Here is a 20,366-nt window from a genome sequence, read left to right as displayed (position 1 = left end):
TATTGATAAACATTAATACGTTTCAAAAAAGTTTCACAGAGGCATTTTTGCCTTACACTGACGTATTAAATACATTATATTTATCTATATTATTTTACTAGAATTAAATATAGGACACGGCGGTGGATATGATTAACGTAATATGTTTTTTCTATTACCTATATCAATAGGTATTTTAAGTAATTTTTAACTCATTTATAGCTACAAAAAGCATTTTCTAAAATAGAGCAATTAATTTTAACCTTAAAGCAATTTATATATATATATATATATAATAATATTAATAATAATAATATTTTTAATTAAACATGAATTAATTAATTACGAAATGTTTATTCATTAAAATCTAATACAATTTACAATTTATTAAATATACAACAAATGATTCAACGAACGATTCCACCCCCTACTGTCTTCAATTATGCAGTTATTCAAAGTCTGATTATTGGAATTTTTAAATATACGTGATGAAATAATTTTTAAATATTTGATATTTTTTATGCTACCAACTATTAAGGAGTATCAAGTGGAGGTACAAACTAATATTTTTTAAATATAGGATGTCTATTTCTACTGTAAATATATTTGACAGGTAATTTTTCTAAAAATTTTGATGCATTAAAATCAAAATTCTAATGGGTAGTTTTTGAGATATTTAACCATGTGTATTAAAGAAAATGGTGAGGGAAGATAAGGAGGATATAGTAATTAAATAATTTTAGTAATTAATATTATTCCATCAACATTTACAATTTGTAAAAATGTTCCAAGTATAATTAAGACTCAGCCCAGTGTTACATATATTTTATATTTTTGTAAAACTTTTTTTAAAAGACTAATGATTCTCATTATATGTCTACATTTTAAAAAAGCTACTCGTTCGAATTAAAAAAAAAAAAAATTATACACTAGATAATTTACTATAAAAAAGGGGGTTTTTCATTTGCAAAACCGCAGTTTGTATCACCACGGTACACTCCATAAGTAGAACAAACAATCTAAACATTTGAAAATATTGTACCTATATAAGTATAGGTGTAATTATAAATTTATTATTAAAGTTAAAAATGGGAGTGAGCAGGCTTGGTAAATCTGCCTATATATAAGTACATTCACTAAATATTATAAATGCACATTAAAGTTTTAAAACCATATTAATACAATATGTTCATTTACTATTATTAGCATAAGTATAAAGTAGTATTAATATCAAAGCCATAACATTATTCAGTTTCGTCAGATATTTAGCAAGTCTAACTACGCATATTATATTTAAATTACATTGCGGTAAAATAACTTTATCGAATAACGTTTAATAAAATCCTTAGAATGGAACAAATTTAAATTCAACCTATATAACATTACAAAATGTTCATCCCTACTGGAATTTAATTTCTTTCTAAATGCAAATTTAGAAAGAAATGCCGGACGTTTTACTAATTCAAATATTAGAACGGTTTTTAATAAAACCAATACGAACGTATCAACTAGCCTTGTAGTTTTTTTAGACACTAATTTAAATTTCACACATTATATGACAAAGATGATTAAAATTTTGATTATTATAACCTCACCAGTCACACTAAAATAATTAGTTGTTTTAATGAATGGCAATTATTATAGTTGTATGTAGATACAGTTTGTCTCTTATCTTTGTGTTACTAGTATTTTAATAATATAATTATATATATAAGACTAATGGCCGTTGTCGCCGATGTCCTTTTGATCAATAAAAAAAAAAAAAAAAAAAAAAAATATATATAATTATAATACCGTATTATTATTTATTAATTATAATACATACTACAGAACCATCTAAACTATAAAAATACCTTTTTTAATATAATAAGTTCATCAAAATGTCGATCGGTCTCATCTTAAATCAGTTTTTAATTATTAACGTCGCTTATTCTAAAAACATTATAAATAATATATTCAAATGACTATGCTGGGTGTTTATAATTTGAACTTACGTACAATTTTATGTACCAATAATTAATATTAATTATAAGTACTTAATGAAAAATAATTTTTAAATATTACAATTTTTTTTTTTTTTATTGAGCATATTTACATCGACAACAAAGGTCATTAGTTACACTTATTTATACAGTAATTATATAATATAATATGTATTGATACAATGGAAAATTATTAATTTGAATAAAAATTTTTTTTTTTTATATATAAGATTGAATATTAAAATTATATAATATGCAAATGTGATTTGACGGAATAAAAGATTATTCAAATGGTTGGAGATGAAAAATGTATTTTTTTAAATACAGTATAACATTCATATTATAAAGTCTTGTGGGCAAAAAAAAAATCGCATTATGAGAAATGTATTAAATAAGTTTGGTTCTAATTTTGTTTGGTTATCAAAAATATTTCACTAAATAGGAAATTACATTAAATGTAAGTTCATCGAATGAAAATACGGTATGTATTAAGTTTATTGTAATAAACCATTTTCCTTAAAAAGAATTATTTTCATAAATAAAGACATTTTTCGATAATAACAAAGTACAAATTACATCCAATTTTCGATAAATTGTATACTATATAGGTATTGAATGAAAGAATTGAAGCGTATTTAAAAAATGCTCACAACAGAAAAAAAATATAATATGTCGAAGCCAATAGATTTTACGATTCACTTGAAACGAGAAGAGTAATGTTTTTTTTATTTCAGTATACAATTGCTTTTTCTGCAATTGCTGAACGGCCACTCTTGTATTTTGAAACGAAATAAAATGCAAATTGACTAGAATGAGGCACTTACCTGAATGTTGACAAATTACGTGTTTAAATTACACAGCTAGGTAATGAATTGTTAGTAAATCCAAAATAGTTACATTTTTTTTCTTAACTGTATTATAGTAATTTATTAAACATGATACAATTTATTTTCTCTACAGAATCCAAAATATTTCTATCATTGGATAAATTACAAATGCAACTGGAATAACATATTTTTAGCAACAACATATGTCTAGTATGATGCGCGTGTCAAGCATTTAGAAATGCATCTGCACTCCTGAAAAAAACCGACATTTCACTTCTTCTTGACGTCAATATGAAAAACAATTGTTAAAAAAAAATTATGTACCTACTCAAAATATGACACGCGTATATAATACAACGAACGGAATTTACGAGACAACCAAACCAGTTTTACATAATTATTATACTCGTATTATAGTCGTCGGATATTGGCACTGCGGCTTATCCGTGTATATTATCGATACTCTTAAAGCAATAGAATTAAATAAACTCATATCGACGGTATAGCTCCAAGCGATTTATATACGTACACCTCTAAATTAGATTGGTTTCGTTAGTGCTATAATAAATCGGGAACAAGAGTAAATGTGTTCAATTGATTTATATATAACGACACACGTTTATTAAAAGTAAAAAAATCCACCGTTAATAGGAATCATCTTTGGATTTGTTTATATTAAATTGGTTGTATACAAATTATAGGATAAGTAGTTACCAGGTAAATTATGAAACCGATAATAATAAATCAAACAGATTTGAGTAGAACGAAAAAAAAACACCTCGGATCTATTTGAATACGAGATGGGTCTATTTAATTTTAATTTATTAATTGCAGGTAGTTATTATGTGAATACGGCGACGAAATTTAGTATAGGTGTTAAGAAAAACTAATAAAATGTAATTATCGCCTCAAGAAATCTGAACAGGAAAGAGACACTTAGGATATACAGGTGTAATTAATTGTGAATAAAGTCTTAAATGAATACACGTAAACTAAACCCACACAAAAAACAAAATTAAAATCCGGCTTTTGTCGTTCATGCATTATAATATTATATGGACTGTAAACTGGATTGGAGGGAAAATAAAAATAAGAATTCACGTGTGTTAATTCATGTGTGTAGCTGTTTTGGAAATGAAATTTTTATCCGAAAATATCACGTGCGTAATAATATGTCTGAAGAATTTATGAGTACTCTACTGACATCTAAATGTGTAAATAGACTACGGTTTTGCAAAAGTTACAACAATTTAATGTAATTATGTATCTGATTTTATGGTGTTCGTGTTTTACTAAAATAAGATTCACCATTTGCCATCATGCATGTACATATATATTTCAGCAAGGAAGATACACGTTGTACGGTGTAAACATATAAAAGCTATAGTGTTATAAATGTTATAAAATGGTTTAAGTGTCACATTGGACCGAAAAAAATCGTCTAGAAAATAAGAAACACTGCTTCGCGCATACATATACCTAAAACAAATATTTGTGTATACGATGTTAAATTATTATTCTTTTTATTATTATTATTATTATTATTGTTATTGTCATACATATATATATATATATGTATCACAGTGGTGTTTATGAGGTTGTAACTGTAGTCTTTAAAAAGACACATATTCTAGTACAGATAGTTTGGAGGAAAAAAAATACTTTTTATTCCATCTAAGTCACTCATCCTAGACAGAAATAGAAACAATTTCGAGTTTTTGCTTTATAATCGTGGTAACACGATATTAAAAAAGCAACTTAATGGTATTGTGCGAAATAAACAATATATCATCACGCGCAATATATTATTATTACTATGACCATTAATACAACTTGAAATCGAACGAATGAAAAATAAAAATACAAAAATGGGCGTATCATTAATATCACAATATTGCACGTTGTATTTATAAATGAAACAAAAATAGACAACGATTTTTACCGGTCATAAACGCTGTCTCTTACCGAGTTTATACGAGTACGCACTGTCATGCACGCACGAGTGCACGACGCACCGAAAAAATAATTAACTAAGTATTACGTTTTCCCTCGATAATGTCCGTGACGACAAAGCACAAAATATATAATTCACATTCGCTAATAATATTACTTCTATGCCAAACCAATTGTATACCTATTCAATAACTTTAGAACACAATCACTCATTTTATTCGACGTCCGTTCGGCATTAATTAATTTGTAACGTTACGGTGTCAAATAGTTATATTATACACAGACACATAGTAATTGATATAATGTGGACAATGTGGTTCAAATGGTTGTCATCATTTCGGTAAGTATCAACAAGTCGAAACAAACACGATTGCTTCACATCAAAGTCAAATCTAGGTACAGCGTCACGGTAAACACTAAACGGTGAATCCTGCATTTCCGACCACCTGGGTTCTGGGACTTTTAATAAAATGTCTGACAGCTGGAAAATTAAATTAATGTTTACAAATGAAAAAAATCAGTAACGCTTTTATATAATACTAGCTGACCTGGCAAATGTTATATTGCCATTTAATAATTTCTAATGAATGTTTTGGTGAAAATGTGATATATGGCTGAAAGAGGAATGGAGCGCAGAGAACAATAATGGCCTAAAAAATAACAAAACACCAAACATTTATTTTTTGAATTAATTGTTTTTTATTATCTTCACTAATAAATTTAAAATTACATCTCTATCACAAATCATGACAATTAAATAAAAAGTATTATCAGTCTCTTAGTGCAATATGAAGTGTACGATATTTTTAGTGAGCCATTTTTTAGCAAACACAAACAAACTTACACTTACAAAATTTCATAAGAATCGGTCAAGCCGTTTCAGAAAAGTTTTGTTACAAACAATGTGACACGAGAATTATATGTGTATAGATTTTTGAAAGATTTGACCAAATAATTCAAATTTAAAGAGCAGCAATTTGTATATAATTAGATGCAAAAGTGGAAATTAATTATGAATAATTTCGCAGTTTCAGTGTACATGCACATTGTTGTAAGGTGAAAATAATGTGAATATCAAAAATGTATAAAATATAACGAGTACACGACTAGTGTAATTATTGCAAAAAACCTGTTTTGATTTTTCATACATAATTAGATCAAATTTTTATCGAAAAAAAATTACAAGATTCTTAGATTTTTTAATTTGTAGGAGACTAGTTAAGAAACAGGCAAATATAAAGTGTAGATATTTATTTAAATTACCATTTTAAGTTATGTTAAAAAGATCATAAATAGACATATAGTATAATATGAGAATTAACTATAATATATAATATGTTGAAACTTATTCATCGATTTTTCTGGTCGTAAAATTAGATAATATACAGTTTAAGTAAATCTATTGAAAATAATAACTAATATTAAGTACTTTGTTGGCATAGATTATATACAAATTTCAAAACAATATAGTTAACGTAATCAAATAATTAACACAACACAAAATATGTAAAATTATAAATCTTAAATGAGAACTGAAAAACAATAAATTTCTAGAAAACAAGTCTCTATATAATAAAGCTAATAAGACAGTAATGAAAATACAAGTAGACTATAGAAAGATCGAAAATTTAAGCCTGAAAACGTGACTTTGCCAAATAATATTCACTTCCGGTAGTTGTAGTCATTTGCATTTTAATTAATAAGCTTCGTCTAAGAAATATTGTGAAACTTTATATATATTTAGTCCTTTACGGGTCGGCGATGCATGATATAAATCACATTTTTTGTCGAAATTCATCCGATGAAATATCTATAAATATTAAATATATATTGCGTTAATAGTGGATATTATGAGTTTCATAAATACGTCGTTCCAATGATAATCACTGACCGTGAAGTATACATAGCATCATATATAGGTAATATATAAAATATAATATTTATTTCATGTCCAAAACGGATCCCGAACCTTGTCTATCATGCGGCGAAACACCTACAGTCAAACACATCATATGCTTCTGCCGTGAACACAACGTTGTTAGAGTCAACCTCAAACTAGCTGACAATCTTTACGAAGCTCTTGGTCCTGACCCCGACAACATTCAGAAGATATTTACCTTTTTAAAATTAACTAAATTATATAACCTAATCTAAATACACCTTCACACCCCAAGCTTGAATTATATAAATATCCCTCCTTTATCACCATATGCTAAATTTAACTTCAGCCAATAATCTTTGTTGTTGCGGCTTAATTTTAAATAAAAAAAAAAAAATATTTATTTCATATACTTTACGAGTATAGTTTTATGAACTACAATAAAATATTTCTGAATTATTGTGAATTATCAAATTCACAATATTAGTCCACTCATTAACTTATTCAGACTGAATAAGTTAATGAGTGGACTAATAAACCAAAATATAAACTGTAGTTTTCAAGTTATTATGATCTTAATACTAATTTCATAATCATCGAAACAAAATAATAGCATTAAATTAATTAAACATCAATAGTTTGAAATATAATCATTATAACATATCTTTAGAATTTTATGAAAATAACATTAAATAACTGCTTTAATATATTAGTTCTAATGACAGCTAGCTAGGTATACATATAAAAACATTACGCATTTTATTGACTTTTTGTATAATTATTATTTTTAGGAAATTAAACACAGAGATGAGTATCTAACCATATCGTTCTATAACGTTATTATTACTTAATGCCATTGACTTTGTTCATATATTTTAGATTCTGAGCGGAGTGAAGAATGTATTGGTTTTACAATGATGTTTATTTCTTTTTTATTCTGTAAACACTTTTTCTCCCTAAACTTTTTCTAAACTTGCTCAAAAGTAACTAATGTAGCATTTTTTCTGAAAGGTAATATTCTTGAGCTGGTACTTTAGAGAGGTCATTTTTCAATTTTCCAAACGGTACCTATACCTACTAGAAATAAAAACGGTTAAAGGAGAAAAAAGTACAATTTCACGATTTTATAATAATTACGCACGTTTTTTTTTTTTTTTTTTTTTAATTATAACAATATAATTAATATAGTTTAACATATCCTAGACTGATAACCCGTCTCCACTTAGAATAATTTTTCGTATATAATGATATTACATCATTGAATTCAAATTTAATACCATCCTACATTCCTACTGTATTGCAGAGCGACATCCACTTATTTACCCACTCTTTTAATACTGATTAATGATTATAGGTATAAAGAAACAAATTCCACGTATATTTATTTGCATGATGAATATTTCATTTTAAATGTATTTTAAAATTAAAAAGGCTTAACTTCCAGATTCGTGGAATAAAAAATTTTAAAATTTGAACTAGGTATTAATTTCAACATAAAATAACTCGTAGATTATAAAGAGTGTCAATTTGAAAAAAACTTTTTACTGATAATTTGATTTTTTTTCACAAGTATATATTTACTGCTGATATATTTGTTATTTTTGAGTTAAATAGTAGACAAAATTTTTGAAAATATGGAGTAATTTTTATAATAAATTAAAAAATTCAGATTTAATAAAAAAAAGTTGTTGACGACGACAGCTATAACTAAGATTTGTTTAATTATTTGACTAATTGATACATAAGTATCTAATCTATAAAAGTTACAAATGTATTTAAATTTATTCAGTATAACATATTATGTACATATAATTCACAATGATTGAGCTCATGTTAAACTTGTATTTGTATTAAACAAATAGACTTATATGTTGTAATGGCAAGTTGAAATAGTTATACCTATAGGTACGTCAAAAGTAATTTCGGACTCATTCATGTTTTTTTATTAGGTATCTACAACGAGATCTATAATATTCTATAAATAATATGTAATTAATTACTATTAAAATATCCATTATTTGTTAAAAAATTCTAAACATTTGCATCTGGATGTATATAAGTTAATAAGATTACATTTTAATGTGAAATGCCACTAATTAGATCATAGTATTTTACGTCATACAATACAATTTTCAACACAATACATACCTTTACCTACAACGATACGAATGTATGGGTTCTGCACATTTGCATATAGGCTTCAATGCTTTATATAATATACCAGCTATATTTAAACACAACATTCATTCGAAAAGTTTAGAATTGTTTAATACCGTTAACTAAGTTTGTAAACTTTTCGAGCCACACTACCAAATATATAATTTATACGGAAAAACCTAATGGGTAACTAAGTTCTCAAAATACTAAAGGGTTTCTAAACACCTGAAAATGATTTAACATGGTTTACCTCCCCACAAAGTGAAACGGGGATCTAGTCCGAACCCATAATTTTAGAGAAATTTAAATATTTTTTTTTTTACACCATTATTATTAACGTTCAAAACTTTGTGATTAGTAATTTGCGATGCCGGTCACTAAAACATCCGCAACAAATTGATTGCATCAATAACAAACTATAGGTAGGTACATAAAGTTCGGAAACTCAAAAATATGTAGGTATTAATTTTATTCTTTTAAGCATTTATGATAATTATATTACATTATAAATGTATCTATAAATATATACCTATAGAAATGTTAAATATTATCCGTAAGTACCTTATATCCGCCACATTTATGACAAGCGATTACGTCTCCGTTGTGTTTAACGGCGGTTTTGTGCACGCCGACACTACCGAAATTGCTGTAGTACGTCATCGTACGACATTTGGAACGGTATAGAATTAAAAAAAAAAAAAACGAAATCGATTACACTATACGTTTGATGCACACTGCATCTATTTAAAAAAAAATTAACACTTATTGCATAAAATGAGCGTATAATATATCGATACCGATCGTTAGCGCCGAAAATAAAGATGCGACTGGGTCAATATCATATTGTTATAATATTATATTTGCAATACTTATCTAACGATTTACGAATTGTATGATAATATTATGAAATTAAAATATACGTTGGCTGTACAACACGGTACACCTGACCAGACGGTGCGGTTCAGTCGAATGTAATCTACGACACGACTCTCGTAGTGCGTTTGTCATTCGGAAGACGATCGCAAACAGTGACTTTTCGCGGACGCGGCGACCAACACGCTCGCCGTCGGACTGCGGACTGAACGGAGTCCGCCGCCGACTGATTCTCGCGCGCGTTTTACGGTCCGAAGACCGCGACGGCACAGTATTACGGTAATAATGTATACACAAATATTTACGTATACAATGTAGGCATATAATGCTATACAATGTATATTATATCGCAGTCATAGGCGTGTGTGTAGATTTTTATCGTATAAGACATAATATGGAAATAGTCAGTTTTGACAATTAAAAAAAATGTGTGTCAGTGTATATATATAAAAAAAAAAAAACAGATCGATAAACTCGTTTACATTCATTTCGGATAAGTGTATTGTGGACAGAGCTTAGATACATATTATGCACACCAATACATCAAAATAATAAATACTACGATATGGTTTTCAACTACGTTTTTTGTTCAATAGATAACTGTATTTATATATATATAGGCCCTATAAGTGCGATTTTATACCCTATATTATAGGCTATAAAATCACACTCGACAAACTTGGTAAATAAAAATGTAAACCAAGTACGTTAGAAAATAAATTGTTTCCTACCTGGACAATATTTATTAGTCAAATGTGTTCAAGTAGGTATGCATATATATATATTTTTTAAATTAAGCCTAGGCAACTATGGCCATTGGCAACAATGAGTTTGACTCTAAATTATTTACATGTTATATAAGTTGCATATTATTAAATACTATTGGTAAGGTTGGACTTAGTAATAAAGGTTATTATTTGTCTTATGTTGTCTGGGTGGAGGGCTTCTGACAGGATGTTTGATTATGCATATTTTGATATAAGTATACTTATGTATAAATAACAAACAACCACTGTGATGTCCTAAAAAATAAAATAATATCATGTAAAATTATGCACTAAAAATTTCGTGTTTATTGTTTTTGCGATTTCGTAAGACTATTGAAGAATCATAACCGACATAACATTTAAAAAATAGATAGGAGGACTTAAAAAGTTACAAACTAACATTCGAGATGAGCAAACGGATATGTTATAATTCATGATTTTTTGTGTTTTTCATAAATAAATGTAATGCATACAATCGAATTGAACTTATAATATTATCTAAAGAAAAAAAATTATCAAACCTACACGCGAGACAATTATTTTGAACTGTAAAATCATCGCTTGTGATATTGTAGTGTTTAGCATACCCCGCATACAATTTTGGGTATCTGTACTATATGTTTTTGTGCAAGGCCTATAAAATAAGTAGGTGATAGTAATACTATCAACATTTAAAAATCATTTCAACAGACCCCTATAACTCCAAATCCAACAGCCTCCCCCCCCCCCCTTTTGGGCCCTGGTATTTCGTACAATCTCCGTTTGAAGACACGAATGATGTGTATACCAAAATGATCCATTCGTCAGAAAGATTTATCAGAGTCCAAAATATTTCTGAGCTTGACGTAAATATGATGCTATTCTGACACATGACATTTTCAACAAATCAGTTTTGTTTTTGAAGCGTATTGTTAGTTAAACGTTTGATAGATAATATTACGGATAAAACCTAATATAACTATTTGACTGCGCAAGGCGCAACAACGATTATTCTTTTATCATAATTTTAATTTACTAGTTAAGTCTGTGTACTATATAGATACTATACTGACACGTGACATTATTTCGCAGTTATCATAAACGTTACGCTGAATTCAAAAAGTATTATGAAAAATACCTATATTTATTTCGCGAGAATAAAATGCATAGTTATATAATATAGTTTCGAGGAATTTATAATCGCTGAGAATAAAATTAAAGCATTCTAATAAACATGACCAAATGATATCGAATTGTTGATCAGGATATTTTTTCGGAGAAAATATAAACATCTCACCAAAAATTTCAAAGTTGTGGGGTAAAATGATATTCTCACACTATACTTCAAATCACGTTTACCTATATACGTACTACATAATAAATAAAAATATTACGAACCGACAAAACAAATGTATACCTACATATTACATGCATTATATTTTATATTATACTCAAGTATACCATATTAAAGTATATACCGTGTATATTTTTTTTACCAAGTACAAAAAACAGAAAAATATAAAATATACAACAATATTGTTGTTGTATAATAACATATGCACACGTAGTTATATGTGTTTTTGTGGCGGTCGTGCGATAATGATACGCCGAAAAAACAACAAAAAGCAATAACGTCACACATAACAATAAATAGTTACTGTTATAGTGTTATTGGAGCGACGCGAATACACGATTTAATAATACATGTGAGAGCTCGTATTAGCTATCACGAACGCCTCCGACGCACGACAGAACCGGAGATCATCAACACTGCACTTATTATCTTTTATGACGATCAATGTTCGTTTTCGATTATATATTGTCTAGTCATACTGTTTAGACCTAATACGAGGATGTTTATTGTAAATCATGTTATGTTCGTTTTTTATTACACAATAATGCGTTCCGGCGTTCGTCCAAATATGTAACCGACAGAAATCATAATAACGAGCAAAACCTATTTGAAGTACAACTGTACGAGTAAAGTGGAATAATTTTCAGAAGTTGTCTCACCGTTTTGGTATGCATAATATGAAGGCATATAGGTACAACATAAATCTAATACATACCAATATATAAACTTACCGAACATAAAATATTATATTATAAAGACATAATCATGATTATACATAATTATAGTAGTCGTACACTAAATAGGATTTGGAAAAAATACTAGTAGGTACATATACCTATATTTTTTTATTTTTTGTGATATTTAAAACCGTGCTTTGATGTTACAGGTGTTCAAAATTGAGTGAACGTTAAGTGTTTAAGTGCACTGTTAAAAAAAAAAAAAAAATATTAAATTTTAAAAAATTCATAGAATGACATCATCATATTATCCAATTTATAAATCAAATGCATGTATAACATACATAATATATGTACCTACATCGCACTCGTGTTTCATGGGAGTTTATACATAATATTACATACATACTGATTTAAGTAAAATATACTTATAGTTAATTATAAAAACTATACCTATCTATTATACTAATGACTAATGACTATGAACAAATAATACGTTATTCTCACTGTTCTCTCGATATCTCGATTGCACATTTTTTTGATTTAATATTATATCTTTATATAGACTTGAAAGATGTGAATAGGTATTTCACTCGGACATGATTTAAACTAGACAGAATTTAAAACACTTGCATGTATAAAAAAAACTCGCTTCTACACGTTTTGGAGTATATAACATATTTTAGTCAACCAGAATCAGATGAGAGTACCTATACTAAAATCTAATATCACAAAAAAATAACTAACATTTTAATTTTTTTATGGCTACTCATTTGTCCTAGTGTAGGTACTAAAAATACCTGATTTTACAGTTTAAACTCCTTAAAACGTAACTACACGCATACCATTTTTACAGATATGTTTATATACATATATATATATAATAGGTACTATGATTTGTTGCACATTTCATCAATAATGAAAGCACCTAAAAACGTTTTGAAGCATACATATTTTTTTTATCATGTGTCATATAGAAAAAAATTTTTTCTTAACGATTATATTATCGTAAAACTAGTCTTGTATTTAAGGTAGATACAACGATATGTTTTAATACAATTAAATGTATTATAAGCACAAAATATATAAGGTGCACGTTATGCAATGTACAATATATTTCTGAAAACTAAATTAAATAAACAGTTAATAAAGTATTTTATATCACAGAAAAATATACGAATTTATACAGCAACCATAACTGTATACTATTGCATTATATACAAGAAAATTAATGATAATATAGGGCATGACATTCAAATATTTTGGAGGCAAAAAAAAGTTTTTTTTATAACATGTTCACATCAGTTATTAAATACTAAAACACAATACACTATTACAACACAATAACAAAATAATATAACTGTCTGTTTGTTTTTATTGTGTTCAAAATTTATGGTCATCCAAACATTTATAACTATAACTGTAAAAATATATTATGCGTATACCTTATACATATACAGTACAATCAGTATAATATACAAACTAAATATAAAACAACATTTATTTTTTTAATCATTATTGTTATTTAAAATTTATGAATTTGTCACTTTTTAATTCATTATATCATACAGTATAACGTATTTATATTTTACTGTTGTCGATTGAATTATTAATCAGGTAATTACTTATATAATTTGATCAAATCATGTCAAAGTAACATCAGCTGTTATCCCTGTATAAATATATTTTATGTCCTACCTATATCAAAATCGTTTTTCTATTTTTAGTTTAACACCTAATAGTTCAAATTAGATAAACATAGCCTACCTATAACATTTACTAACAAGTAGTTAACTAATGCTTAATACGAAAAGTATCATTTTAATCATCAAAATTAATAATAAATAACTGCTAAAAACATTTATTTATCAATATCATATATAAACAATTATTAAACATAAATAATTTACCAAAATAAAAACAACTAACATTTTAAAATTTTATCATATCTAAAAAATTATAAAATTTAAATCTGGCGAAAATTAAAAGTATTTATGGTTAATTATTTTTGAAACTAAGAAAATTGTTTGATCAGGATTTATGGTTGATAGTATGATTAAAGGTGAAGCAAATTTAACTTCTAACGTCATAAAAAATTAGTTTAACTATAAAGTACCTAATAACATTTTAAAATCTTAGATATAAATAGAAAAATTAATGTAAATTTTTTCTAACTCAAAATAATTTGAAATTTTGATTTTGTCAACATTCTAACTTATAAAACATTATTGTGGATAACTTAAATTTTGTTTTATATTATTATTAATATCAACTCATGAGAAACCTTGCATTAAATTTTCAAGTATTTTGATACAGCGTATATTTTTTTATCGATAAATATTTAAAAAAAAACAAATAAACATTGAAATTTTCTTATATAATTACAAATACACAGCTCAACAATATTTTGAAAATGTAAAAGTGTATGAAAAATGTTAATGTATACATCTGATAAAAATTAAAAGTAGGTATCTATGGTTATTAATTCTTTAGTCATTGGTGTGCACACCAAAGAAATAAAACTAAATACATTTTGCCAAAACTAGTTTTACTTAAAAATCTACGATCCTTAAAAAATACACATATGGTAACATCAATACGTTCTTCGTTCCGTTCAGAATCTAAAAAGTAAAAACTTCTAGTAATTTTTAAAATAAACAAGAATAGCAAAAAAAAAAATTAATTAAGGATAACTTAGATTTATTGCAAAAGTATTCAACAAAGTTTTTTTTTTTGTGTACCTAAATCAAAAACATATAACACGGTTAGGTGCATGCAATTTTCACTTAATGTTTTTATTATCATTTTTTGTTTTTTTTTTTTTTTTAAATTTAATTATTATCATATCTCTTCTTCCATATGATTGTGAATCATCATTTTTACAAATATATTTAATTGGTGATGATGATATACAATCACAACGTAGATGTTCGATCGTTCCCAATGTGCAACACGAAATAGTTCAATCTTTACATAATTTTCAAAAATCTTTTGAGCTACCTATTTGATGTTTTCGATTTTTTTTTTCATAAATATAGATGCGAACATTTTCACTCGGTTAAAACTTTGAAAATGTATTACAAAATTAATGATCAAAAGATATCAAAAACACATAGGAAGCTACAATATTTTTTTTACAAATAGTTAGTTAATATTTTTAAGATCGTAAAAAACACGAAAATTTCCAAATTATTTAGCAGTATGAAATTCGTAAAATGTTTACTATTTTGCCTATTTAGGCTTAAGTTTTGAATATTTTAAACAATATTCCTCATTAGCAATTTATCGTGTAACCAAAAATTGAAGAAATATATACATAGCTACTCTTTTTGTTTTTTTAAAGACATTTTATGTACAAGTTTGAATAAAATTTGATATTTAAATCAAACCTTTTAAAGTATATTAATATTATCATAATGACATTTTCAATTTGTATGTTAGGTATCGTATTACTAAGGTCTAAGGGTAAAATAAAATATTTTAATACCAACATTAAGGACATTACTATCCCACGGAAATGTAAAAGTTAATTAAGTAACTATTTTATTAAACAATTAATTAAATATTGATAAATTACAAGTAATATTAATTAAATTAGGTACATCAAGTATCACGTTCATACCCATCTATAATACAAAACATTTTTGTTGTGAAGACTCACAACTTAAAAATCAGTTGATAAATAGTAAATACCTAGTTACCATACTTTTAATATATTCAGTAAGTTATAATTTTACATATTATGATGTATATTATATAAAAACCTGTAAGTACTACTGAATTATTGATATACCTAATAGGTTAAAAATATAAATTATAATTAATTTAGTAGGTATAGTTATATAATAGCCATTGGGTATATTAAATATTTTACATTACAGAATGATCTCTAATATTCTACACTTGTTATTAGTAATTTTTACTGAATTTTTAAAATATTTTCATCATAATTTTGTTTATTTTTTTTTGGATATTATTTTCTATTTTTTAATTCTTTGGTACTTAAATTTATAACTTCAGTTATACTACTGTAGTAACTACATAGGCACCTATCTTTTTAACTTTGGAATATAAAGTTGAAAATGCATGCTGTCATTCAAAAAAGTAAAAACTTAATGAAGATATATTTAAAAATATATATATAATAGTTTTTTAATAACATTAAATTATGTAAAAAAAATTTTTTTTTAATTTAAAACTTTTCTAAATAATGAGTGTACTTTTATATGGACAACCATAAATAATATGTTTAAATTATCAATAAATGTATTGATTTAAGAAATTATATAACTAGATACCTAGATATCAAAGTATACTAAATATATTATTTGTATAAACCTGTACTAACTATCAGATATCACACTTTCAAGTGTACCTAAGTACAATATATATGAGACAATTCGAAATATCATTACAAATTTTGTGTGGAAACATTTGTTACAATATTAATTAGGTATTATTTTATCATGTTATCACATTTGAGCTTATTCATATTATACTAAACATTGAAATTTTTTACACTAATGTCGGAATGTAGTTTATAATAGCTTGTTAAGATATATATTATATTATACTAGCTCGTTTTGTTGCTCAAACCTTTTGCCATCTAACCAATTACAGAAGTTGATATAATAAAATATGGTTACATACTTAAGTGACACAACAATAATCTAATTATTTTATCATACAATATCTTATAACAAATTAACATATTATTTCAACTGTTTTATGATGATATTTATAGTATCGTACAATTTTTCCTCATAGATATTTCGATTATCAAAAGGATAACAATTTACAAGCCCTGTTCTTCAATACTCTTACCCATTTTATTAAAGAGTATCAATAACAAAGATTGTTACTTTGATATTTTAATCAAAAATTGGTGAAAAAATCTATTATGTTATAAAATAAAATCTCTGGGATCTCTAGGATCTAAAAATAAATAAATATTAAATATGTTAAATAACTACTAACATAACTTATTTAACATTTATTCCACAAGGAAATTGTTTTGTTTAGGAGTCTAAAGTTGTTTAACTTATAACAAAAATACATTTGTATTGGATCAACCAACATCTAATAATTTAAAATAATTAATACATAATTATACAATTTAATTTGTTATTTTACAGTTTTGGTGATCCAATGTTCATAAAATTGATAAGGTGGATAAATTAAGTAACCAGTACTAATTAAAATAACAATTCTAAAGATACTTAGAAAGATTCACTAGCATTTATTTTACCAAATCGAATAAATAAATAATAAGTAAATAATAGTGTTATGAAATTTATGAACTAATAACATTAAATATTTTATATGACTTAAATTTGTGGACAAGTTGTAATAATAAATAATAACAAAAATGTTATGTAGAGTAGATAAAATTATTAACCAATCTAAATTAACTCAAATAATTTAGGTCATTATTACTTGTTGTGCTTAATTGTATACTTGTATATTTTCTTATTAAAAAATATAAATAAATAAAAATAAAAAATAATTTAGGTAATGTAATTTCCATTGTAATTTATTGGTATTTTAGCATATGATGAAAATGAAGTAAAATACTTTTTTCAAATACATAATAATAGTAAAAATAATAAATATTAAGTGTTAAAAGAATCAAACATCCATATTTAATTTCTTAGCCATTTAAATAAGTAATTACTGTATATTTGATTAATGTAAAATAATATGTGATGTTTAAGATTTTTAATATACCCAACATTCAACACAATTAATGATTAATTATTAATATAATAATAATATAATTTTATTGCTTGGTATAACAAACTTTAAAATTTTCTGCTTGGAAATAATAATAATAATAAACATAAATCATATTTAAAAAAAATAAAACAATTTGTGTTGTAAATTTGAGATCTTAAATAACATTTCAATAATAGTTATGATGACTTTTTGTATTTTCATAGTAGAAGTTGGTTTTCATACTGTTGATGAATATATTAGGTATTACATTCATGTTATGTTCATCATTCTGAAAATAAAAATAAATATTTATAATTTTATACATATAACTTTGTATAAAGGATTATAATAATATTAATCAATATATACCGGGCACAAAAAAATGGAAAGGAAAAAGTTCAACGCAAATTGGGAGTATATTATATTATATTATAATATACTATATATTTAATATATACAAAAATATGAATATAAATGTTAAGGACCACTAAAAATATTAAATCATGCAAAGGAATTTTAATTAGGTAACATTATATTAGTATCGTATAATATGGTTTAACTCGATGAAATCAATTTTATGAAGTGTAATTTATTAATTGTTAAAAAAAAATAGATTAATACTTTAAATGAAAATAAAACCACGGTATACAGTAATAATCTACATGCCGGCTTACCGATATTGCAATGAAGCGAACGCTGACAATAATAAATCTGCTTTCATGGTTGCTATAGAATCGGATAACAAAACAATTTACAATACACATTTAATCACACTAACACTTGGTTTAAATTGATAAGCTGAATTATTAGACAGTTATCTACTTCCAGTCTTTTGGCCGCAATAGATATCATAGTTTATTATTTTATTGTTCTTATATATTAATATTAGATGGCTAAGTACAGCAATTATATACCAATAAATTATTTGCAAAGTGTGTGTTATATGTTTAATTTTACCAATACTGGATAGTCCACCTATGCATGGCCCATACAGTACGCTATCACAGTGATTTTCTATACATCTGCCTACCTTAAATACAAATATTAGTAAGTACTACGCTGCCACGAAGCCTATCATGAAGCATACTTCGTTGAATGACAATCAGTATAATTACAGTTTTGTGACCAAAACAAGGAGAGGGAATAATGGTGCTTACCTTAAACCGAGTTTTGATCTGTGTCACAATCTTATCCATGGTGGTAGCAGTTTCAATGTCGGTCATAGGTAATTGGATGGTGAACAGGTTTTCTGGCCTGTCACATAACACATTCACATAACAATACATTAATTTTATTAATAAAAAGGAGCAACTTATTTTGTCTTTTATTCAGCCAAATCCTACATTCCTACTTACCGGTACTACTGCTATTATTACTTTTACTACAACCACAACACGGCATGTCCACAGCCCACCGACAGAGGTAAGGTCTAGTCTTTAGAAATGCAGTAAGAAATGTGTGTCAACTAGCTAACGAGAGATTGTCTGGTGATATTCGGTTTACGGTCAAAAATTCAAACGCGATTAATGATTATTGAAAAACAAACAAAAACAAAAACAAACACACATTTGACATTATCACACGAGCCGCGACATTCGCGTAAGGGGAAATCGGCCAACGAAACGTTTTGCATCGGACCGGTTGCCAGTGTGACCAGCGATACGATTTATATAAATAATATTATCGTAGCGTAAGACACGCACCACAGCCGCCGCGCCGCACCACTGACAGCTACGACGACGACGTTACGTCTACTCAAACCCACCTGGGTACAAAAGTACTTTTTTTATTTATTAGAATATGATTATATGAATGAATATATTTACGTTTTTTTCCTCACTATAGGCGGAGCCAGAGGGTGTGCAGGGTATGCGGTGGCATCACCTAAACTCACAGACAATTTAGTATTTTAGTGTGGAGTACAAACGTTGTATGATATTGTGATTGGCATTGTATATAATTATTATTTTTATGTAATATTATGAATATAATGAAGTATAATATTGGTTTTTTATTTTATTTGTTTTGGATGGGGAGGGACAAAAATATTTGCACCCCCTGAACGTGAAGGCTGGCTCCACCTAGTATGTTCTTCATACATTGCTCAATATGCCGTCACGGCTCTATCTTACTTTTGATTTAAGCAACTGTCAGAACTCGGAGTAGATAAGACATAAATAGTTAGGTACTGAAATACTTTATTTAAATTCCAAATTTTCTTCAA

General features: G+C 26.3%; 1 protein-coding gene across 2 annotated transcripts in view; it reads right to left on the bottom strand.

The window, feature by feature from the left end:
- The window catches only part of Tpst (tyrosylprotein sulfotransferase), a 102,313-nt gene extending 82,570 nt beyond the window's left edge, over positions 1–19,743 (bottom strand). Inside the window, exons 1-2 of one of the 2 annotated variants that reach the window (XM_015516135.2) lie at positions 19,498–19,743; positions 19,300–19,396 (exon numbers count right to left, since the gene is read on the bottom strand). In XM_015516135.2, coding sequence (XP_015371621.1) covers positions 19,300–19,365 — 66 coding nt within the window. In that variant the 5' untranslated portion in view covers positions 19,366–19,396; positions 19,498–19,743. Of the gene's footprint in view, positions 1–9,338; positions 9,864–19,299; positions 19,397–19,497 lie in introns of those variants that run through there. The other variant, XM_015516134.2, reaches the window with a different exon arrangement.
- Between the last annotated feature and the right edge of the window lie 623 nt (positions 19,744–20,366).

Source organism: Diuraphis noxia, unplaced genomic scaffold (genome assembly GCF_037042655.1).
Source record: "Diuraphis noxia isolate RWA-SAM2 unplaced genomic scaffold, SU_Dnox_SAM2 contig0004, whole genome shotgun sequence".
NCBI classification, from domain to species: Eukaryota; Metazoa; Arthropoda; class Insecta; order Hemiptera; family Aphididae; genus Diuraphis; species Diuraphis noxia.
The sequence above is the reverse complement of the archived record's forward strand: the minus strand, read 5'-3'. Positions and strand labels throughout refer to the sequence as shown.